General features: G+C 39.3%; 1 protein-coding gene across 1 annotated transcript in view; it reads left to right on the top strand.

Moving 5' to 3' along the window:
- The window catches only part of ABHD18 (abhydrolase domain containing 18), a 58,546-nt gene that overhangs the window by 19,800 nt on the left and 21,479 nt on the right, over nt 1-17,267 (top strand). Inside the window, exons 5-9 of the mRNA XM_036763179.1 lie at nt 3,426-3,526; nt 10,380-10,458; nt 10,556-10,640; nt 11,414-11,441; nt 12,820-12,958. Of these exons, the coding sequence (XP_036619074.1) occupies nt 3,426-3,526; nt 10,380-10,458; nt 10,556-10,640; nt 11,414-11,441; nt 12,820-12,958 (432 nt within the window). The remainder of the gene's footprint in view (nt 1-3,425; nt 3,527-10,379; nt 10,459-10,555; nt 10,641-11,413; nt 11,442-12,819; nt 12,959-17,267) is intronic.

Here is a 17,267-nt window from a genome sequence, read left to right as displayed (position 1 = left end):
ATTTGGAACATTTTTTCATGTGGTTATTGAGAGGTTTTTTTTTGTTTGTTTGTTTGTTTGTTTGTTTGTTTTGAGAACTGCCTGTTCATCTCCTGTCCATTTATCTATTTTGGGATCCCTCTTGTTCTTACATATTTGAATCAGTTCTCTTTTTTTAGGGGCAGTTAGATGGTGAAGTGGATAGAGCCCAGGGAGTCAGGAAGACCAGCCTCAGACACTTACTAGCTGTATGATCCTGGGCAAGGCACTTACTTAACCTTACCTCTCAGGGTTGTTGCACAGCACCTGGCACATTGTGAGTTCTATGTAAATATTGGCTATTATTATTAATCTTGGATATTAGATCCTTATTAGAGGACTTAGCTGAAACAATTTTTCCTAGTTAATAACTTCCCCTTTTGACTTTAGTTGTGTTGATTTGGGTTATGCAAAGATTCTCAATTTTTGTAATTGTCCACATTCTCTCCTGTGATCTTCTGAGTCACTGATTTGGTCAAGATGTCTTCTCCCATCCACAGTTTGAAAGATGGCACCTCTCATTCTCTTGATTTTTATTTATGATGGAATTTAGGGCTGTGCATCAGTTTGGAATTTCTTGAGATTTGTAGTGCGAGATGTTTATCTAAATCTAATTTCTGACAGACTGTTTCCAGTTTTTATCTAGTAGTGAATCCTTCCAACAGGTGTAGTCTTTGGGTATACTGAACACCATGCTCCTATGTTTCATTGCTTTTAGAGCTTACGTTCCTAATCTGTTCACCTCATCAAGTCTTCTGTTTGTTTGGTTTTTTAACCAATTACAAATAGTTTTGATGATCACTGCTTTGTATTATACATTTTGAGAGTTGGTACTATTAGGCCTTCTTATTTTCTACTTTTAAAAATTCTCTTAAGATTCTTAACCTTTTGTTCCTCCAGATTAATGCAACACTTGAGTAATTTGGGACAGCACTGTTTAGAATAGGTACTTTATTGATATAGAGTACTTTCAGGTGGTTCTGAAAGTTAGGGGATAGTGGATGGGGCCAGAGAAGACTGACAACTCAATCCAGGTACAGTGGCAGAGCTGATCTGATCAGGGTTCCTAATGGGGGGCGAGAGGGGTGGGGTGCGTGCGTCCAGCAGCAAGGCCTTTGGCAAGGAGGTTGTGAAAGGAGTGTGTCAGAGAGCAGTGAGTGAAGAGCAGTAAGGTGAGCTTTCTTGAAGTTGTATTCTAGGAAAGAAGGGGGTATGCTTGAGGTCTTCACAGAGTATGAGCTGGAAGGGACCTTGGAGGCCATCCAGTCCACCTTCCTCATTCTGCAGATAGGAAATTGAGGCCCAGGTAAGTGAAGCGATTTGTGCAAGGTCTAGGAAAGCAGGAAAAGACTCATGTAGGAAGTGGCTCCTTCAGCTGAAACCTTGAGGAGACTGGGGATTCTGATTCTAAGAGGTCAAGGTAAGGAGGGAGGGAGCTCCCAGCATGGTGCTGGGACGAAGTAGTGTGCTTATTAATGAGCACAGTGGCTGGCATATAGTCAGTGTTTGATAAGTGTCGATAGATGGTTTGAGGAACAGTCAGAAGGCTACTGTGCTGGAGAATGTCTAATGGAGCTATTTGTGATCAGGCTGAAAAAGTGGATTAAGGCCAAGTTGTGAAGAGCTTTAAATGCAATTTAAATTTGATCCTAGAATCAAGAGGGAGCCAGTGTAATTTATCAAGAAGAGAAATGACCTGGCCAGATCTGTGCTTTAGGAAAATAACTGAAACAAATGAAAAGTCCAAGAGACATGATTTCTGGGTAATTAATTTATTAATTAGGCTGGCAGATAATAAATTGAGGTCGGTGGTTCTCTGGGGAACCAAAGACCAGAGCATGGAGGCCACTGAATGTGTAAATACCACTGAGGGTGAAAATGAATTCTGATCATTTAACAATGAGAGGATGACTATTATAAAGAGAATTGGACTTATTCCAGTGAGGGGCTGGGGGACCTGACTCTGATCATGGCTGAACTCTTGGACAAAGAGATTCATCTCCACCCAGATGCTTAAATAGGTGAACAATGGGCCAAAATTCACCTAGATTAGATTTTCTTTACCCTTTAATCAGAAATAAGCTTTCCCAGTTGAGCGGGGTCCAGCCCAAGATTGAGGAGAATGTCTCATTGTCAGCCCTCTCCTTCACCAGGGCTAGGCTTTGAATCAGGAAATAAGAGAAAAAAAAATCTCACCAATAATTGGTTATTAATATGATAGGAAAATAATCATTTTCTCATTACTGTGCTAAACATGTATAGGACAGATTACAGCAAAGTAATGATAGTGGAGGTGAGGAGGTCAACTAGGAGGCTATTGTGAGTCCAGGAGAAGAGTATAAGGGCCTGCAAGAGGGTGTTGGCTATGTGAGTCAACAGGAGGGGATGGGTACAAGAGATGGTGGAGAAGCAGAAACAAAATTTGGCAACTGACCACTGGGTGAAGGGGATGAGTCAACCATGATATCAGGGTTGTGAACCTGGGTAGCTTGAAGGATGGTCCCTATTCAGAAGAGGGGTAGGTTTCAGGGGAAAGATAATGAGTTTTGTTTTGGGACATGCTGAATTTAGATGCCTAAATCCAGTGGGAAATGCCTAGGCAGCTGGTGATATAGGTCTAGAGCTCAAAAGAAAGACTGGGGCTAGATATAAAGGTCTGAAAGTCCCTGACCACCTCTCCCCTGTGTGTGTTGTTTCCTGTTAGAATGTAAGCTCATTGAAGGCAAGGACTGTCTTTGCTTTTGTATTTATCTCCCCAGTGTTTGGCACATTGTAAGTCCTTAGTCTCGTTTAATTCAGTTCACCTCTGTTGGCCTAGAGAGCCATTGCTTCTGGGATGGGCATAGGGAGCATGCAGTTTGAATTGGTCAGTCTCTACTGTGGTGTGGCGGGTGATCTGGTATGCTTAGGTCACTCCTCATGGACACCTCTTCCTCTGTTAAGGCACTAATCAAGATAAACACCACAACGGGATTGTATGAACCTGCTGTGTGCCCGTTTGGGGCATGGGCTGGTACATGGTTGTAGCTGGAACACCTGTGTAACTTGTGCTTATTAGTGCCATGAAACAATTGAGATACTTCAAATAATGTGCCAGGAAGTTCCTTTCCCTAGAACCCTGAAAGAACTTAGTGAGATGGGTGGTATACCTCACTTTTCATCAAATCTGATAAACGAGAATTTATATTTGTAATGCAGAGACATCTTACAAAAGGATTCACCACCCAATTCCTTTTTTTAAACTTCTTAGTGAGATAAAACCTAGCACTTAGCTGATCGTCATGTTTCTTTTGTACCCATAGCCCTTTGCACAGCCATAGAGAGCTCCCATTGAATTGAGCTTTTTGGTCACTGCTTTCTTGTAGAAAGTCAGCATGCACATCTCAACTTCGTTCTTTCTCTGACAGATTGAAGAAGAGACTGACTGTAAGATTCTTGAAGGACATTTTGTTTCTCCAATGGCTCATTATGTTCCTGATCTCATGCCGATTGAATCTGTTATTGCCAGGTAAGAGAATATAGAATATTAAAGAAGCAGCCTAATGATGTTCACATAAGATTTTCATTTTCTTCTGGTCTGAGATAGTAGGAGTCTTCTTACTTTTAAGTACATGCATTAACTTTGAATAGGCTAACATGTTTTCAGGTAGAGGTCCTTAAGGGAACTGCTCTCACAAATGGATGAGTAATTTGTAACTAGCATAACAATTGAAGTGAGTTTTTCTAAAGGCCAGAAGTTAAAACATTTCATTCTCATCTCTCCTACCGTTCTACTTCTTTATCATTAATTTGCTTGGTTGTGTTTTTCACATAATGTAATTAGAAATTATCACTGTCTTAATGAAATACATTAATGAGGTTTTCCTGTCTCATTGCTATTTAGTCATTTCAGTAGACTCCAATTCTTTGTGACCCCATTTAGGGTTTTCTTGTCAGAGATACTGGAGTGGTTTGTCATGTCCTTATCTAGCTCCTTTTATCGATGAGGAGACTTGGGCAAACAGGGTTAAGTGACTTGCCTAGGGTGACACAGTGAGTTTCTGAGGCTAGATTTGATCTCAGGAAGATGAGTCTTCCTAATTTCAGACCCAGCATTCTATCCACTATGCCACCTAGCTGCCCCATCTCATTAAGAACTTATATTTAGATTGAAGGAAACTATCTGCTCTGTTGGTTTTTTTTTGGTTTTGTTTCTTTCTCTTGATCCACTCCATTGATCATGGTTCTTCTTTACGACTTGGCTATTGTGTAAATATGTTTGAGAAGGTATATGTGGAACATATATCTGATTTCATGCCATCTTGGTGGGGGAGGGGAGAGGAGAAGAAAATTTGGAACTCAAAAACCTGTGGAACTGAGTGTTGTAAACTAAAAATAAAAAAATTAAGTATAAAAAATTTTTTTAAAAAGAACTTATATTTCTATAGCAGTTTTAAAGTTTAAAAAGTTCTGTATTTTAGTTATCAACTGAGAACAATTTAGTTATGCCTAAGGTCAGTTGGATCTTTAACCCATAAAATCTCATCTCTCCTTTCTATAATTCCTGCTACTATTGCCATGTTATTTGTTGTTCAGTCATTTCAGTTGTGTCCGACTCTTTGTTGACCCTGTTTGGGGTTTTCTTGACAGAGATGCTGAAGTGGTTTGCCATTCCTTCTCTAGCTCATTTGACAGATGGGGAAACTTAGGCAAACAGGGTTAAGTGACTTGCCTAGGGTCACACAGCTAGTAAGTATCTGAGGCCAAATTTGAGCTCAGGAAGATGAGTCTTCCTGACCCCAGGCCTGGTGTTCCATCTACTGCATCACCCAACTGCCCCCACTGTTGCTGTACCAGGGGACAGATGTGCTGGAAAGCTGATGAGGAGCTAGAGAAAGAGAGGATGTCATTTTTTCCTTCTGATTCATAGGTTCTGCTATTGTTGGAAGCAGGGATGCAAAGGGGTAGAAAGTAAGCTGGTGGTAGCATGGAAGGTTCCAGAAGCCATAGTTCTTCACGCACTAGGATGTGTCTGATGAGGATGGTGCCTGTTGAACTATTAAAGTTGAGGTTTTTCTGTATTCTGCATCATTTTCATTCTACTACGTATGAGACTTAGGGTTTCTCTGAGCCCTAGCTTTCCTCCCTTTCCATTAGAAATTGAGAAGGGTAGCTGGCCCTTTGTCCCTCTGAGGTCTTAATTGCAGGAACTTTACAGAATGCAAAGAAGTATCTTTCACTGTCTTTCAAGTAGTGAATATTTGGCACATATTTGATAATTCACATATTATCAGCTTGGAGTAATGTAACTTCTACATGCTCCCTTGTGGGATCTTTTGACGTATAGAAGCCACCTCAGGCTCTCAGCAGCCCAGGAGAGTGTGCAGAATTTGCCAAAGAAGTGGTGTGAGATAGAAGTGGAGGCAAACTTAAGATGTTCTGCTTGTAGTACAATAATATCTCAGCACATTTTCTTGTTCTCTTATAAGTTAGTAGAACAGAACTCATTATTTTAAACACATGTGTAACCAATATCAAATTGCTTCTCAGTGGGAGGGTGGGAGAAAGGGAGAGATTTGGGAACTCAAAATTTTAAAAAATGAATGTAAAAAAATTTTTTGCATGTAATTTGGGAAACACTTAACAAATTAAAAATATATTTAAGAATTTTATATGTTATGGGTCATTAAAAAAAACTTGATTCAGTTGGGCTTGTTATTTGAAATTAATAAGTACAAAATTGGAAGTGTTACTTTTTACAGTATTTTGATTCTGGTATTACTGTTTCTTGTAAAGTGTTTTATTTGTACGATTAGCAGAATGGAGTCTTTCACACTCCAACTTGCTCTAAATAAAATACTCTTATGTTTGTTTTTTGTTTTTTTTTTTACTCTTATGTTCTTGAAGTAGCAAAATGCAAAACCATGTATTTGTGCATAGCATAGCCTCTATCCATTTAATTATGGTCAATTAGTATAAACTTTTACTTTTTTAATGCCCTTTTTAAGAAGCTTTATTTAATCTATAGCTCACTATAAAGAGGAAGAAATTAAATTGTCCAGAAATTAGGTGGCTCTCCCAAACTACAACTTTCTATCAGCACTGTCATTATAGTCTGACCTAGCCAATGACTAATATTTACTTGCTTTATCTTCTGTGACTTCTTGTTTCCTCCTCTACCTAGTTCATTGTACTGAAGTCATAATGATGGCAAGAGAGGGATTGGCATAGAGAATAGTAAGTAATAAGTACTAGAGATGTTTATAAGGTAAAAGGCATACGACCCCACTGGTTGTTTATGATACGGAGAGGATAGTACCCCGAAGTTCTGGGAAGAAATACTGTCTCCGGGTTATGAGAAAAGGGAAGGTATGAAAACAGAAGACGTGGATGGCACCAACTTTTCTCTTCCTGCTTAATACTAATTAACTCAGGCTTACATAGAGCTTTAAAGTTTGCAAAGCTAAAAAACAAAACATTCCCTGAATTCAAGGAACTTATTCTACTAGGCTGTCACATGCAAACTGATGAATTTATACGTGATAATTTAGGAGGGAGAAGTCCTAAATACTGTAGAGATCCAGGAAGGCTTCCTAGAAGAAATGACCCATGTGCGGAGCTTTGAAGGAAGCTGAGGACCAAGGCAGAGATGGCTGCATATGTGGAATAAGCCTAACAAAGCTAGTCAGGAGTCTCTGTTTAATCTTAGAGGCAGAAGGAAGCCGCTGGAGCTTTTTGTGCAGTTAAGTGACTGGCTCAAACCTGTGCTTTGGGAATATCCCTTTTACATCTGTGTGGGCTAAGATCATGGTATGAGGCAAGGACACCAGTGAGGCTGTTAACTGGTCTGTACCAAAGGTGCTGAAGACCTGAGATGGAGTGGTGGCAAGGAGGAGACAAAATGGGAAAGTATGTGGATAGAATCAACACGAAGTGGCATAGAGTTAGATACGAAGAGTGAGGGAGAAGGAGGAGTAGAAGGTCACTTAAGGTTACAGACCAGAGTAACTAGAAGGAGAGTAATGCCTTCAACTGATAGAAATGAAGAAGGCAGGTTTTGGAAGGATGGGTGAGTTCTGTTTGGGCACAGTGAGTTGGAGGTGTGTACTAGTCAGGGGGCAATTCAGGGCTAGAGGTCAAGAGAGAGTCTAGGGCTGGATATTTAGCTCTAGAGATGATAGTTGACCATGTAGGGGTTGATGAGATCAGGACTGAAGAAAAGCAATGGGCTTGAGACAGAACTCTGCTGTTAAGGTGAGAAATAGAGATGAGGAGCCAGAGACTGAGAAGGTGCAGCCAGATGCAGGGAGAGCCACGAGAGCAGCATCATAGAACACCCATGAGAAAGGTGGTCAGCGGTGTTCGTTGCTGCAGTGAGGATTGCACAAAAGGCCTTCAGTTTTGGTACTGAGGAGATCATTGGTACCTGGAATGAGCAGCTACTTTTGAATCCTAAGATTAAAAGCCAGAGTGCAAAGTGTTAAGTGAATGGAAGGTGGCAAAAAGGCAGTGGATGTAAATAGCTTTTTTAAGTTAGGATGGGAAAGGGAGGTGGGAAATCAGGCAGTAACGCATTTACAGTGTTTCTATTTAATTCATCTCGATAGATATTTTTTATCCGTATCTGCTTAGTGTCTTTTAAAACCAAAGAATGTAAAAGAAAGACTAAGCTTTTTAATTTCAAAAGACAAGCACCAATCCACTATCAATAGAGTGAAGTACCAGAAGCCGAAGAATGGGTCAATGCTCCACCCTGGAGTTGGAGGTCCGTAATTTTAATTTCAGTCTGAAATTAAGCAGGGAATAATCCCTGGTGTTTGTAGTGGAGAGCCTTTGATCACTCGTAAGGGAATGAGATTAAGAGCCTTGTATTTCACAACAGTGAGTTCACCCAGTCAGTATTACAGAAAATATGAGAGGCCTTGAGGGCATGTCAGAGAAGGGGAGGTTGAAGGAGCTGGGACTTTGTAAGGGGTAGAGGTCTCTAGTTTGGTCTCAGTCTCCAAGGGCTAGGAAGAAGGAGCTGTCTGAACGTGAAGGGGACTGCCTGCCCGCCCCCAGCATGCCCCTTGTCAGATATGACCAGATGATCTTCCAGCTCCGGCTCCCTAGGCCTGGGATTTGCTGTCAACTCTTCCCTAATCCAGCTTCATTACTTTACGTAAGAGAATAAAAGCACAGAGAGGTCATTACCAGCAAACTTCTGAGGGGTTGGGGGGAGCAGAATAAAATACTAACTCCAAAAGTAAATGTGAAAGATAATGAATGGAAAAGCAGGAGGCAGCATTTGTAAACACCGTGTGTCAGCCACTGCTGAGCCCAGCAGACCAATTGAAATAGTCTCTATCCAAGGAGTGGATATTCAGCCCTGGCTTTTGAAGAAACTAGAGTCTCTGCAGAGATCACAAGAGCCTTCCTGATGTGAAGGAAACAAGGGGTCCTAAGATGCAGAGGTACAGAAGGGGTACAATCCAGACAGAGGAGAAAACCTGAGTGAAGGCACAGAGATGAGATGTGGTGTTTATGTGGGGGACACCAAGGAGGCCCATTGGGCAGTACTGCAGCAGATGGGCAGGTGACTCCTGTTGGACAGGGACATTGGGTCTGGGTTGTGAATGGCTTGGAATGCAGTTTATGTTTGCTTCTAGAGACAATAGAGAATCACTGGAATTTGCTGAAATGGTGTGGCAATAGAATGAGACCTGCAGTTAAGGAAATTGGGAAGCTGTGTGGAGGATATATTAAAGTGGGGAGACTCTGCAGTAGCCCAGGTGAGAGATGATGAGGACGTGAACTAGGAGGGGAAGAGAGAGAAGAATGGATGTGAGATGTTGGGAAGGCAGAATGGCAAGACTTGGCCGCTGATGAGATATGTGGAGTGAGGGAAATGAGGAACTGAAGAGTGTGTGAGGGCACAAGCCTGGGTGCCCTGCACAGAATTGAGTTTACCTATTCTAACTTATTTTGTAGGTGAGGAAGCTGAGGGTGACAGTTACCTAAAGCCTAGGTCTTTTCATTCTGAGGTCAATGTTCTTTGCATTATTTTTGTTCTGTCATTTTTCAGTCATGTCTGACTCTTCCTGACCCCATTTAGGGTTTTCTTGGCAAAGATACTGGAGTGATTTGTCATTTCCTTCTCCAGCTCATTTGACAGACGAGGAAACTGAGGCAAACAGGGTTAAGTGACTTGCCTAGGGTCACACTGCTAGTAAGTGTCTGAGCCCATATTTGAATTCACAGAGATGAGTTTTCCTGACTCCAGGGCACTCTAAACACTTCGCCACTTAAATGCTCTAGGTGGGCATAAATCTTTGCAGTATACCATGTTATAAGTTAGATACAACCTATGAATATTTAATGAAAAATATATTTACATGTTTTATGCTAGTAGGAAGGAAGAAAAGGGTTGATGAATAAAGCAAGAGAAAAGACAGAAAGGAGGCCAAGTCAGAGAAGAGGGTAGGATAAACTGAGAAGGGAGAGGTGACAGTTGATGGAAAATAAGAAAAAAGAGACTAATCAGGGGTGGGGAGCCAAGGGGAGGCATCTGATAAAGGGCCATAATAACAGACGTTGGCAATGTTGTTGCCAGGAGGCAAATTTAGGGAAAACATCCTAACAATGAGAACTCTCCCAAGGGCCTAAGCCACTGGTAAATTACACTTCTCTTCATCCTCCCCCAGTCCAAACCCCCCACCCCCACCCCAGGGGAGTCTTCTAGGGGAAGCTAGTTGTTCACATGTCAGGTGATAGAGCCACTGGGTGGGCCTAATGCTCAAGCTAGAATCCTTGTTCAGGCTTGGATCCCATCTCTGTTTTTCCACCCCTGGTGCCAAGGGTGTAAATGTTTGCTGATTCATTGATTGAAAGGAACTTGGAACCAGTCTAATCCCCTTGTTCTGTAGATCCCGAGGTCCCACACATTTAGTAAGTGGCAGAGCTGGATTTGAACCCCAGTCTAATCGATATAAATTTAGTTCTCTTATTGCTGTACCTGAGTGCTCTTTTAGCAGGTTGTTAATAGTTTTACGCGTTGTGTCAAACAGGTTCACTTAACCATTTGAATGGGTGGCATGTGCAGCGAGGCAGATTTGAGCTTGATATAAGGAAAACTTGTTAATCATTAAGGCTTTCCAAGAATGAGACGGGCTGTCTCTTCATTGGGTGCTTTCCAATAGAGATTGAAGGGTAACCTGCTGCCATCACTAAGGGGATTCTTTGTCAGGTATGGTTGGACTTAGAAGACCTCTGACGCTTTGTGAAGTATCTGAGAATCCAAAGTTTGGCCTTTTACACTTACAAATTCTTATTTTAAGATATTTCAAATGTTGTTCTCCTGGGAAGCATCTTGAGAGTTTAATTATAAGTTATTTTTGAAATAGGTTTCAATTCATCGTACCTAAAGAATGGAGCAACAAATACAGACCAGTGTGTATTCATCTTGCTGGAACGGGAGATCACGTAAGGCAATAAAACCATAAGCCCTCAGTAATGTGATAATTCACCCTGCCTCATGAATGTGATATTTTTGTTCTTATATCATGTTTTCTTTCTCTAGCATTACTGGAGACGAAGAACACTAATGGCCCGCCCAATGATCAAAGAAGCACGTATGGCTTCCTTGTTGTTAGAAAACCCTTATTATATCCTTTTTCAATAACCAAGAATCTTTTGTTTCTTCAGGTTTCTCTGATGGAAAGGACATAATAACCTGTCCCTTTAAAACAAGTAAACAGTTTGATTAGTTTTCAGTTCTGAAGAGGTTTTTAAGATTAATGGAAAAACTAAAAGTATGCTTTTATAAATCTTTATTGATTCAATAGAAACTTAATATTAACTTTCAGCAGAACACATTGAAGTTGTTTTTGACACTTGTTAACGTTTTAAATAAATGAAGAGATGTCATTTCAGCACGTAAAACATCATAACTTTTTAATCATGCCTAAGTCTCCACCATGTTTCATTGCCATTCAGTTTTCTTTTTACATGATCTTGTGCCCAGTTTTTCTGGTTCTGCTTTCTTAGCTTTCCATTATGTCCTAAAAGTCCTTCCACATTTCTGAAAGTGTTACGTTATTGCAAAAGAGGTGCTTAAGTCTCACTCCTCTGGTTTTTATTAGTGTACTTATCTTAATATTTTAAAAAAAAGCTTAATGGGCATTTCATAATCTTGATGCATTTGTCATCAGCATTTATTCTAAAAATTATCTAGTTGAAGTTTGGCCAACTCTTAACTTTAATAAAATTGAGTTGAAGAAATTCAGAGCTTCTAGATAGCAACCAGGGAGTGATAACACCCAGATTGAAATGGATTCTTGGTAGTTAGTAGATAAGCCACTTTGTTTAAGGCCTATTTTTTAGAGCATTGGGTTTATTTAAGTTGTATGTGAGCTTTTTCCTTGACACACATTCTTAAATGGCTGTAGGAAACCCAAAGATCAAGTGTAAGTATAACATTGGGTTTTATTGTTTTTTGTCTATTTTCATCAGTTGTAAAGTCTATCTTTCTACAAGGTCACATGATGAAAAATACTAGCAAATTACAGTTAGTGAGGAACAGTAGAGTGGTTTGAAATCCTTATGCTTCATATAATGGAGCGACAAAGAGACATTGCAATAAATCTTTTCACTTTATAAAACTAATTAAAGCAGTAATCTACCTGTCCTGTTAAAGTGTTTTGCTTAAGATTATTTTGTGAATTTAAGGTTTAAATCTTTTTTTGGATTTCATTTTATCTGTAGTAAGAATTTATAAATGAATGAGTGAATGAAAAAGCATTTCTTAAGAGGATACTGTGTGCCAGGCACTGTTATGTGCTAGAAGCACATATATAAGCACTCAAGTAGCTTACTTATATTTTCATGAGGGAGAACAGCATAAGTAGATAGTAGTGGCCAGAAAGCATTGTTTTGGACAGATAAGTCATAGGAAGGGGTGTGATTTAATGAATTATTCTTGTAGGGATGAATTTTAAGAGCAGATTTGGGCAGATTTAAAAGTCTTCTTTATTAAAAGAGAATAGGAAATGAATACACTAGAGGTTGAAGAATTCGTATTCTGTGGAGCACAGTAGAGGATGTGAGATTTGAAACAATGTGAAAATGCAGATCGGTAAATTAGTTGAAACCTTTGTACGCTGGAATCTTAGCATGCTATAAACTTATTCGCTAGAGTGGGAATTTGGCATGGGAGTATATTGTGATTCTGTCCTAGACTTAGTCCATGAAGTTTGGGCTATAGATATGCCAGAAAGACACTTTTTTATTGTCATAGAACCAAGGATGACTTGTCAGCGCTCCAGTGTATCTCCTTTTACAAGTTTGACTTTTAAAATAAATGAGGTCAAAAGAGGACATGCGAGAGAACATTTAAAATGTAAGCTTTTGGGCCACTCTAGCCAGAACTGTTTTGTGTATAATGGTGTTTTGTCCCTGTTCTAAATAACACAAAAATTTAAGAACAACTCTTTAGTTTGATTTCTCTTATTGGAAAGGGTGAACATTTAAACAAAAAAAAAAAAGACCTTTATAATTTGACAGTCCCTCATACATGTCCATGCGACCAGAGCTGTTCTGTAAGACAAGCTAGTGTCAGAATCGGGAACTGAACCCAGGTGTTTCTGGCTGCAAGGCTAGGTCTCTACACTATACAGGCTATAGTAAGAGCAATAGCTAACATACAGCACTTGAAGGCCGGCAGAGCCTTTTACATATATTATCTCATTTGATTAAGAACATTTAATTAGTTAAATGCTATATTTAGAAGTGTAATTTTGTTAAATAAGCCCATTCTTCTCTCTTTCTCTCTCTTTTTGAGAATAGAAGGTCAAGCTTGAAAAATGTGTCTGACCTCTTTGTGATGGGAGGGGCCCTTGTTCTAGAGTCTGCAGCTCTCTTGCATTGGCTAGAGAGGGAGGGTTATGGACCTCTGGGGATGACTGGAATATCCATGGGAGGACATGTAAGCCTTTATGTTGTTTTCATTTGTTTTATTATGTTATGAACTTAATGGCCTTATTCAATTATTATTATAATTGATTAAGTAAAGCTAGGCTTATCTTTACACTAAGAAGTCCCTTTGAATTGATGTTTCTTCTTATTCCCCAAAGGAAAATCGATACTAATTTACAATACAGACATTTCTTGTATGTGTAAGTTAAAATCCTTAGGGGGACATTTACCTCATATGCTAAAGTTTGGGAGTTCAAATTTTGCCTAGAGAAGTAAGTTTTAGCATCAGGAAATGATCTTGAACTACATTGCTAAACTTAATAAAGACAATCTCTTTTTAAATGATTCTTGATACATTTGCTGATTGTTTCTACAAAGATTATTAAGTTATAGGGAGCTATGATTTGCGTGGGTAGAGGAAGTATCCACATAGATGAAATTTGAGATTACAATTTTTAAAAATTGTCTTTAAAACATGATTGAATCTTTTTAGAGCTCTAAATGGTAGCATTTAAGTGGGTATGTACTTTAAAGTCAATAGCCACATTTAAGTAGTGAAGTTAGATAGTTAGATAAATGGAAACGAACGAACACTTCAATTTTTTTCTAAGAGGCACTGCATATATTAGAGTACGTTAATAAAACCCTGGCCTAGGAATCAGAAAACCTAGCTCTTCCACGAACTAACACATCCACCTACTCTCTGAGAAAGCAGCCAGTCTTTTGGCTTCTTTCCCTTACTTCATTTCCTCTTCTATAAAAGGGGATTCCTTAGTAATACTTGTTGCACCTGTGTGACTGGGCTATTGCAGGACTCAAATGAGATAATACATGGAGAAATGCTTTGAACAAATAAAGCATTAGACAACCATGAAGAGTCAAAATAATTTACCCCAAGCATTTTCTCATTTTATGAAACTATTTTGCCAAGAACACACATTGAAAAAAATAAGCAAAGAAATTTAGAAGTAGCATATAGTATCCATTTAAATTTGATACAAAATGAAGCAACTTAAAAGTTACCTACATCCATTGTCTTTCCTCCCCTCATTCCTTTATAGCGGGGGTGAGGAGGCTGAGGGGGAGAGGTGTCTTGGCTACTGTGGTGGACATGGAATCAGGGAGGCCTCCGTTTATATCCCTCCTTAGAGACATCCTTACTATTGTAGCTGTGTGATCCGCCCCAAGTCCCTTTGTTTCTGTTTCCTCATCTGTAAAATAGAGTTAATGGCATCTAATTTACAGAGTTGTGGGGATCCAATGAGATGATATATGTAAAGCACTAAATAAATTCTGGCCTTTATGATGATTGTGTCTGAGGGATGGCGAAACAGTGCCATCTAGCACATCAAGGTATCTTTTCATCTTACTGGTGGTAGTTAGGGTTGATGTTTGTCCTTCGTTCGCTAAGAGGACTGATGACATCAGTAGGGTGATGTCTTAACTTACAAGCGAATTAGATTTAGGTGTGGTAGAGTCATCAGCCTCACTCTCCTCCAGAGTCATGGGAGCCCAGTGGCAAGACATAGGTCAGGATGACTGGAATTGGCCCCTGATGCAGAAGGGGATCTTTTTCTTAGTGGTAATTAGTATAATCTAGAATAGCAAATCCGGGTAGTGAGAGTAATGCAGTATCTTAAAAATAATACAGCAAAACTCCTTCCCCAGCCATTGTGCAGTTAGAGCAAAGCTGTAGCAGTGCCGAGGTAATTTATTAACACAGTATATGGAAATTATAAGGAAAACCTCTCTATAGCTGGAAGGATGAATATATAACTTTCTCCCAAAAAAGGAAAACAGATTCTTATAACAAGTATGCATAGTCCAGCAAAACAAACTCCTGCGTTGGGCAAGTCCAAAAAAAAACTGTCTCATTCAGCATCCTGTTTCCATTACCTCTCTGTCAAGAGGCAGGTAATGTGTTTCATTGATGCTCTGAAATAGTTTTCAGTTTCATTTCAGTCATGTCTGATTCTTTGTGACCCTGTTTGGGGTTTTCTTGGTGAAGATACTGCAGTGGTTTGTCATTTCCTTATGCAGCTCATTTTACAGATAAGGAAACTGAGGCAAACCGGGTTAAGTGATTTGCCCAGGGCCACACAACTAGTAAGTGTCTGAGGCCAGATTTGAACTCAGGAAGGTGAGTCTTCCTTGACTCCAGGCCCATTGCTCTATCCACTGCACCATGTAGCTACCCCTCTGAAATAGTAAGCTCATTTGAAAAAAAGTTAAAGGTCAAAGAGTTTCATTTTTAACTAATACTTATTTACCAGTTGATAACTCATGTCAGCAAATGAAAACTCACCGTGTATCTTTTCACTGTCATGATGGAGACGAAATAAGTGTTTATCATTTAGTACCAAAGCTATTTATGAGTATTGAAAGTATTAACTTAGAAGCAGTCGAAAGTTTATTATAAATCTCTTAAATCATTGATAAATGTTTTCTGAATTTTTACAGTCCTTGGAGCATGCCATGACATTTTTTGTATGCACTGATCCTTTGGTGTTTCTGGTTTTTGACAAGAAAACTTCTGTTGTTTGTTACCTTATATTTGCTTGTCCACTAAGACAAATGTTTGCAATTGCAGATGGATAGAACCACTCTGGACACTGATACTGCTTTCATGCTCATTGTATCATTTTATTCTCTGCTAAAATACTTGTTATTGTGTAGAAACAGTAGAATGTCAACAGCTTTCTAGTCCTGGACTTGGAAAAAGTCAAATATTGTATACTTCTATCTCTGTAATTTGAGGCATGATTATGCTTAGAGGAACAAGAAAATTGACCTTTATCACAGAATTTTAGAGCTAGCAGGGACCTTAGAAATCACCTGAACTAAGCCACTCATTTTGTAGATGAAACTTGAGATTGAGGAAAATAGAGTGATGGGCTTCAGTCACACAGTCCATGGCAGTGCAGGGACTAGGAAAAGCCAGGTCTTGTAGATACTCAGTCCATTGACCTTCTCATCATTCCTGAGATCTGTAAGCCTTATTGTTAGCGTGGTCGAAGATATCTTGAAATAGACTGTAAACTTTTTGACCTTTTCCCTTACACCATTTATTAAATAAATAGTCTGTGAATTTTTCTCCTTATATAAATTATTTTCATTGATTTGTATTTCTACTTTAACGTCTTAAGCTGAAAGTGACCTTAAAAATCAGTTATCTAAAATATAAATTCTGTATCTTCCTAGTAAGGTCAAAAATGTGTTGGAGATGTTCCCTGTAGAACAGAGGTTCTTACTGTACACAGTAACAGTAGTATTACACGATGAAGAAGTGTGAATGACTTAGCCATTCTCAGCAAGATGATGATCCAAGACAGTCCCAAAGAATTCATGGTGAAAAATGCTATCCACCTCCAGAGAGTCTAAGTGCAGACTGAAACATACTCTTTTTCTTTCTTTCTTCTTGCATAAAATGACTAATATGGAATGTTTTTCATGATTGTACACATATAGCCTATATCAGATACTGTCTCAGAGAGGGGGAGGGAGGGATGGAGGAATAGAATTTGGAACTGAGAACTTAAAAAAACACACACGTTATAAATTGTTTTTACATGTAATTGGGGGAAAATATTTTTAAAAAAACACAATAGAAGTTCCCAGCCTTTTTGGGGCCACCTCTTTGGCAGTCTGGTGAGACAACTCTGCTTTAGAATGATTGCAAACAGAACAACTCTTATATTGAAATTAGAAAGGAGAATACTATTAGGGCTAGAGAAATAATGTTTTACGTAAGCTTTGCTATTTATTTAGTCAGTGTATATACCCTGGTTTTAATTCCGTCCTTACCCTGCACCTGGACTTTTTTAAAAATTAAGTTATTTATTGTTAGATTTTAAGTTCTGAACTGTGTCCCTCCCTCCCTGCTCCGAACTAGAGAAGGCCACCATTTGACACAGGGGTGTGTGTGTGTGTGTGTGTGTGTGTGTGTGTGTGTGTGTATAAAACCATACCATGCCTACTTCTATTCATCACTTCTTTCTCTGAAGGTGGATAGCACCAGCACCTTCCTTCAGAGGTCCTCTGTAGTTGATTTGGGCGTTTATAATACTCAGAATAACTTAGTCATTTGCAGTTATTCTTCTGCCAACTCTCCTGTTACTGTATACGGTGTTCTCTCGGTTCTGTTCATTTCACTCTTCATTATTTCATGCAGGTCTTTCCATGTGTTTTCTAAAATCAACCTGCTCATTGTTTCTTAAAGCACAGCAGCATTCCATCACACAGCACAGCTTCTTTAGCCGTTTCCCAGTTGATGGGTGTCCCCTCATGTCTTCAGTTCTTTGCTACCTCAAAGAGAGCTG

Source organism: Trichosurus vulpecula, chromosome 6 (assembly GCF_011100635.1).
Source record: "Trichosurus vulpecula isolate mTriVul1 chromosome 6, mTriVul1.pri, whole genome shotgun sequence".
Lineage (NCBI taxonomy): Eukaryota > Metazoa > Chordata > Mammalia > Diprotodontia > Phalangeridae > Trichosurus > Trichosurus vulpecula.
Note: the sequence above shows the minus strand (reverse complement) of the source record. Positions and strands in the feature narration are given on the sequence as shown.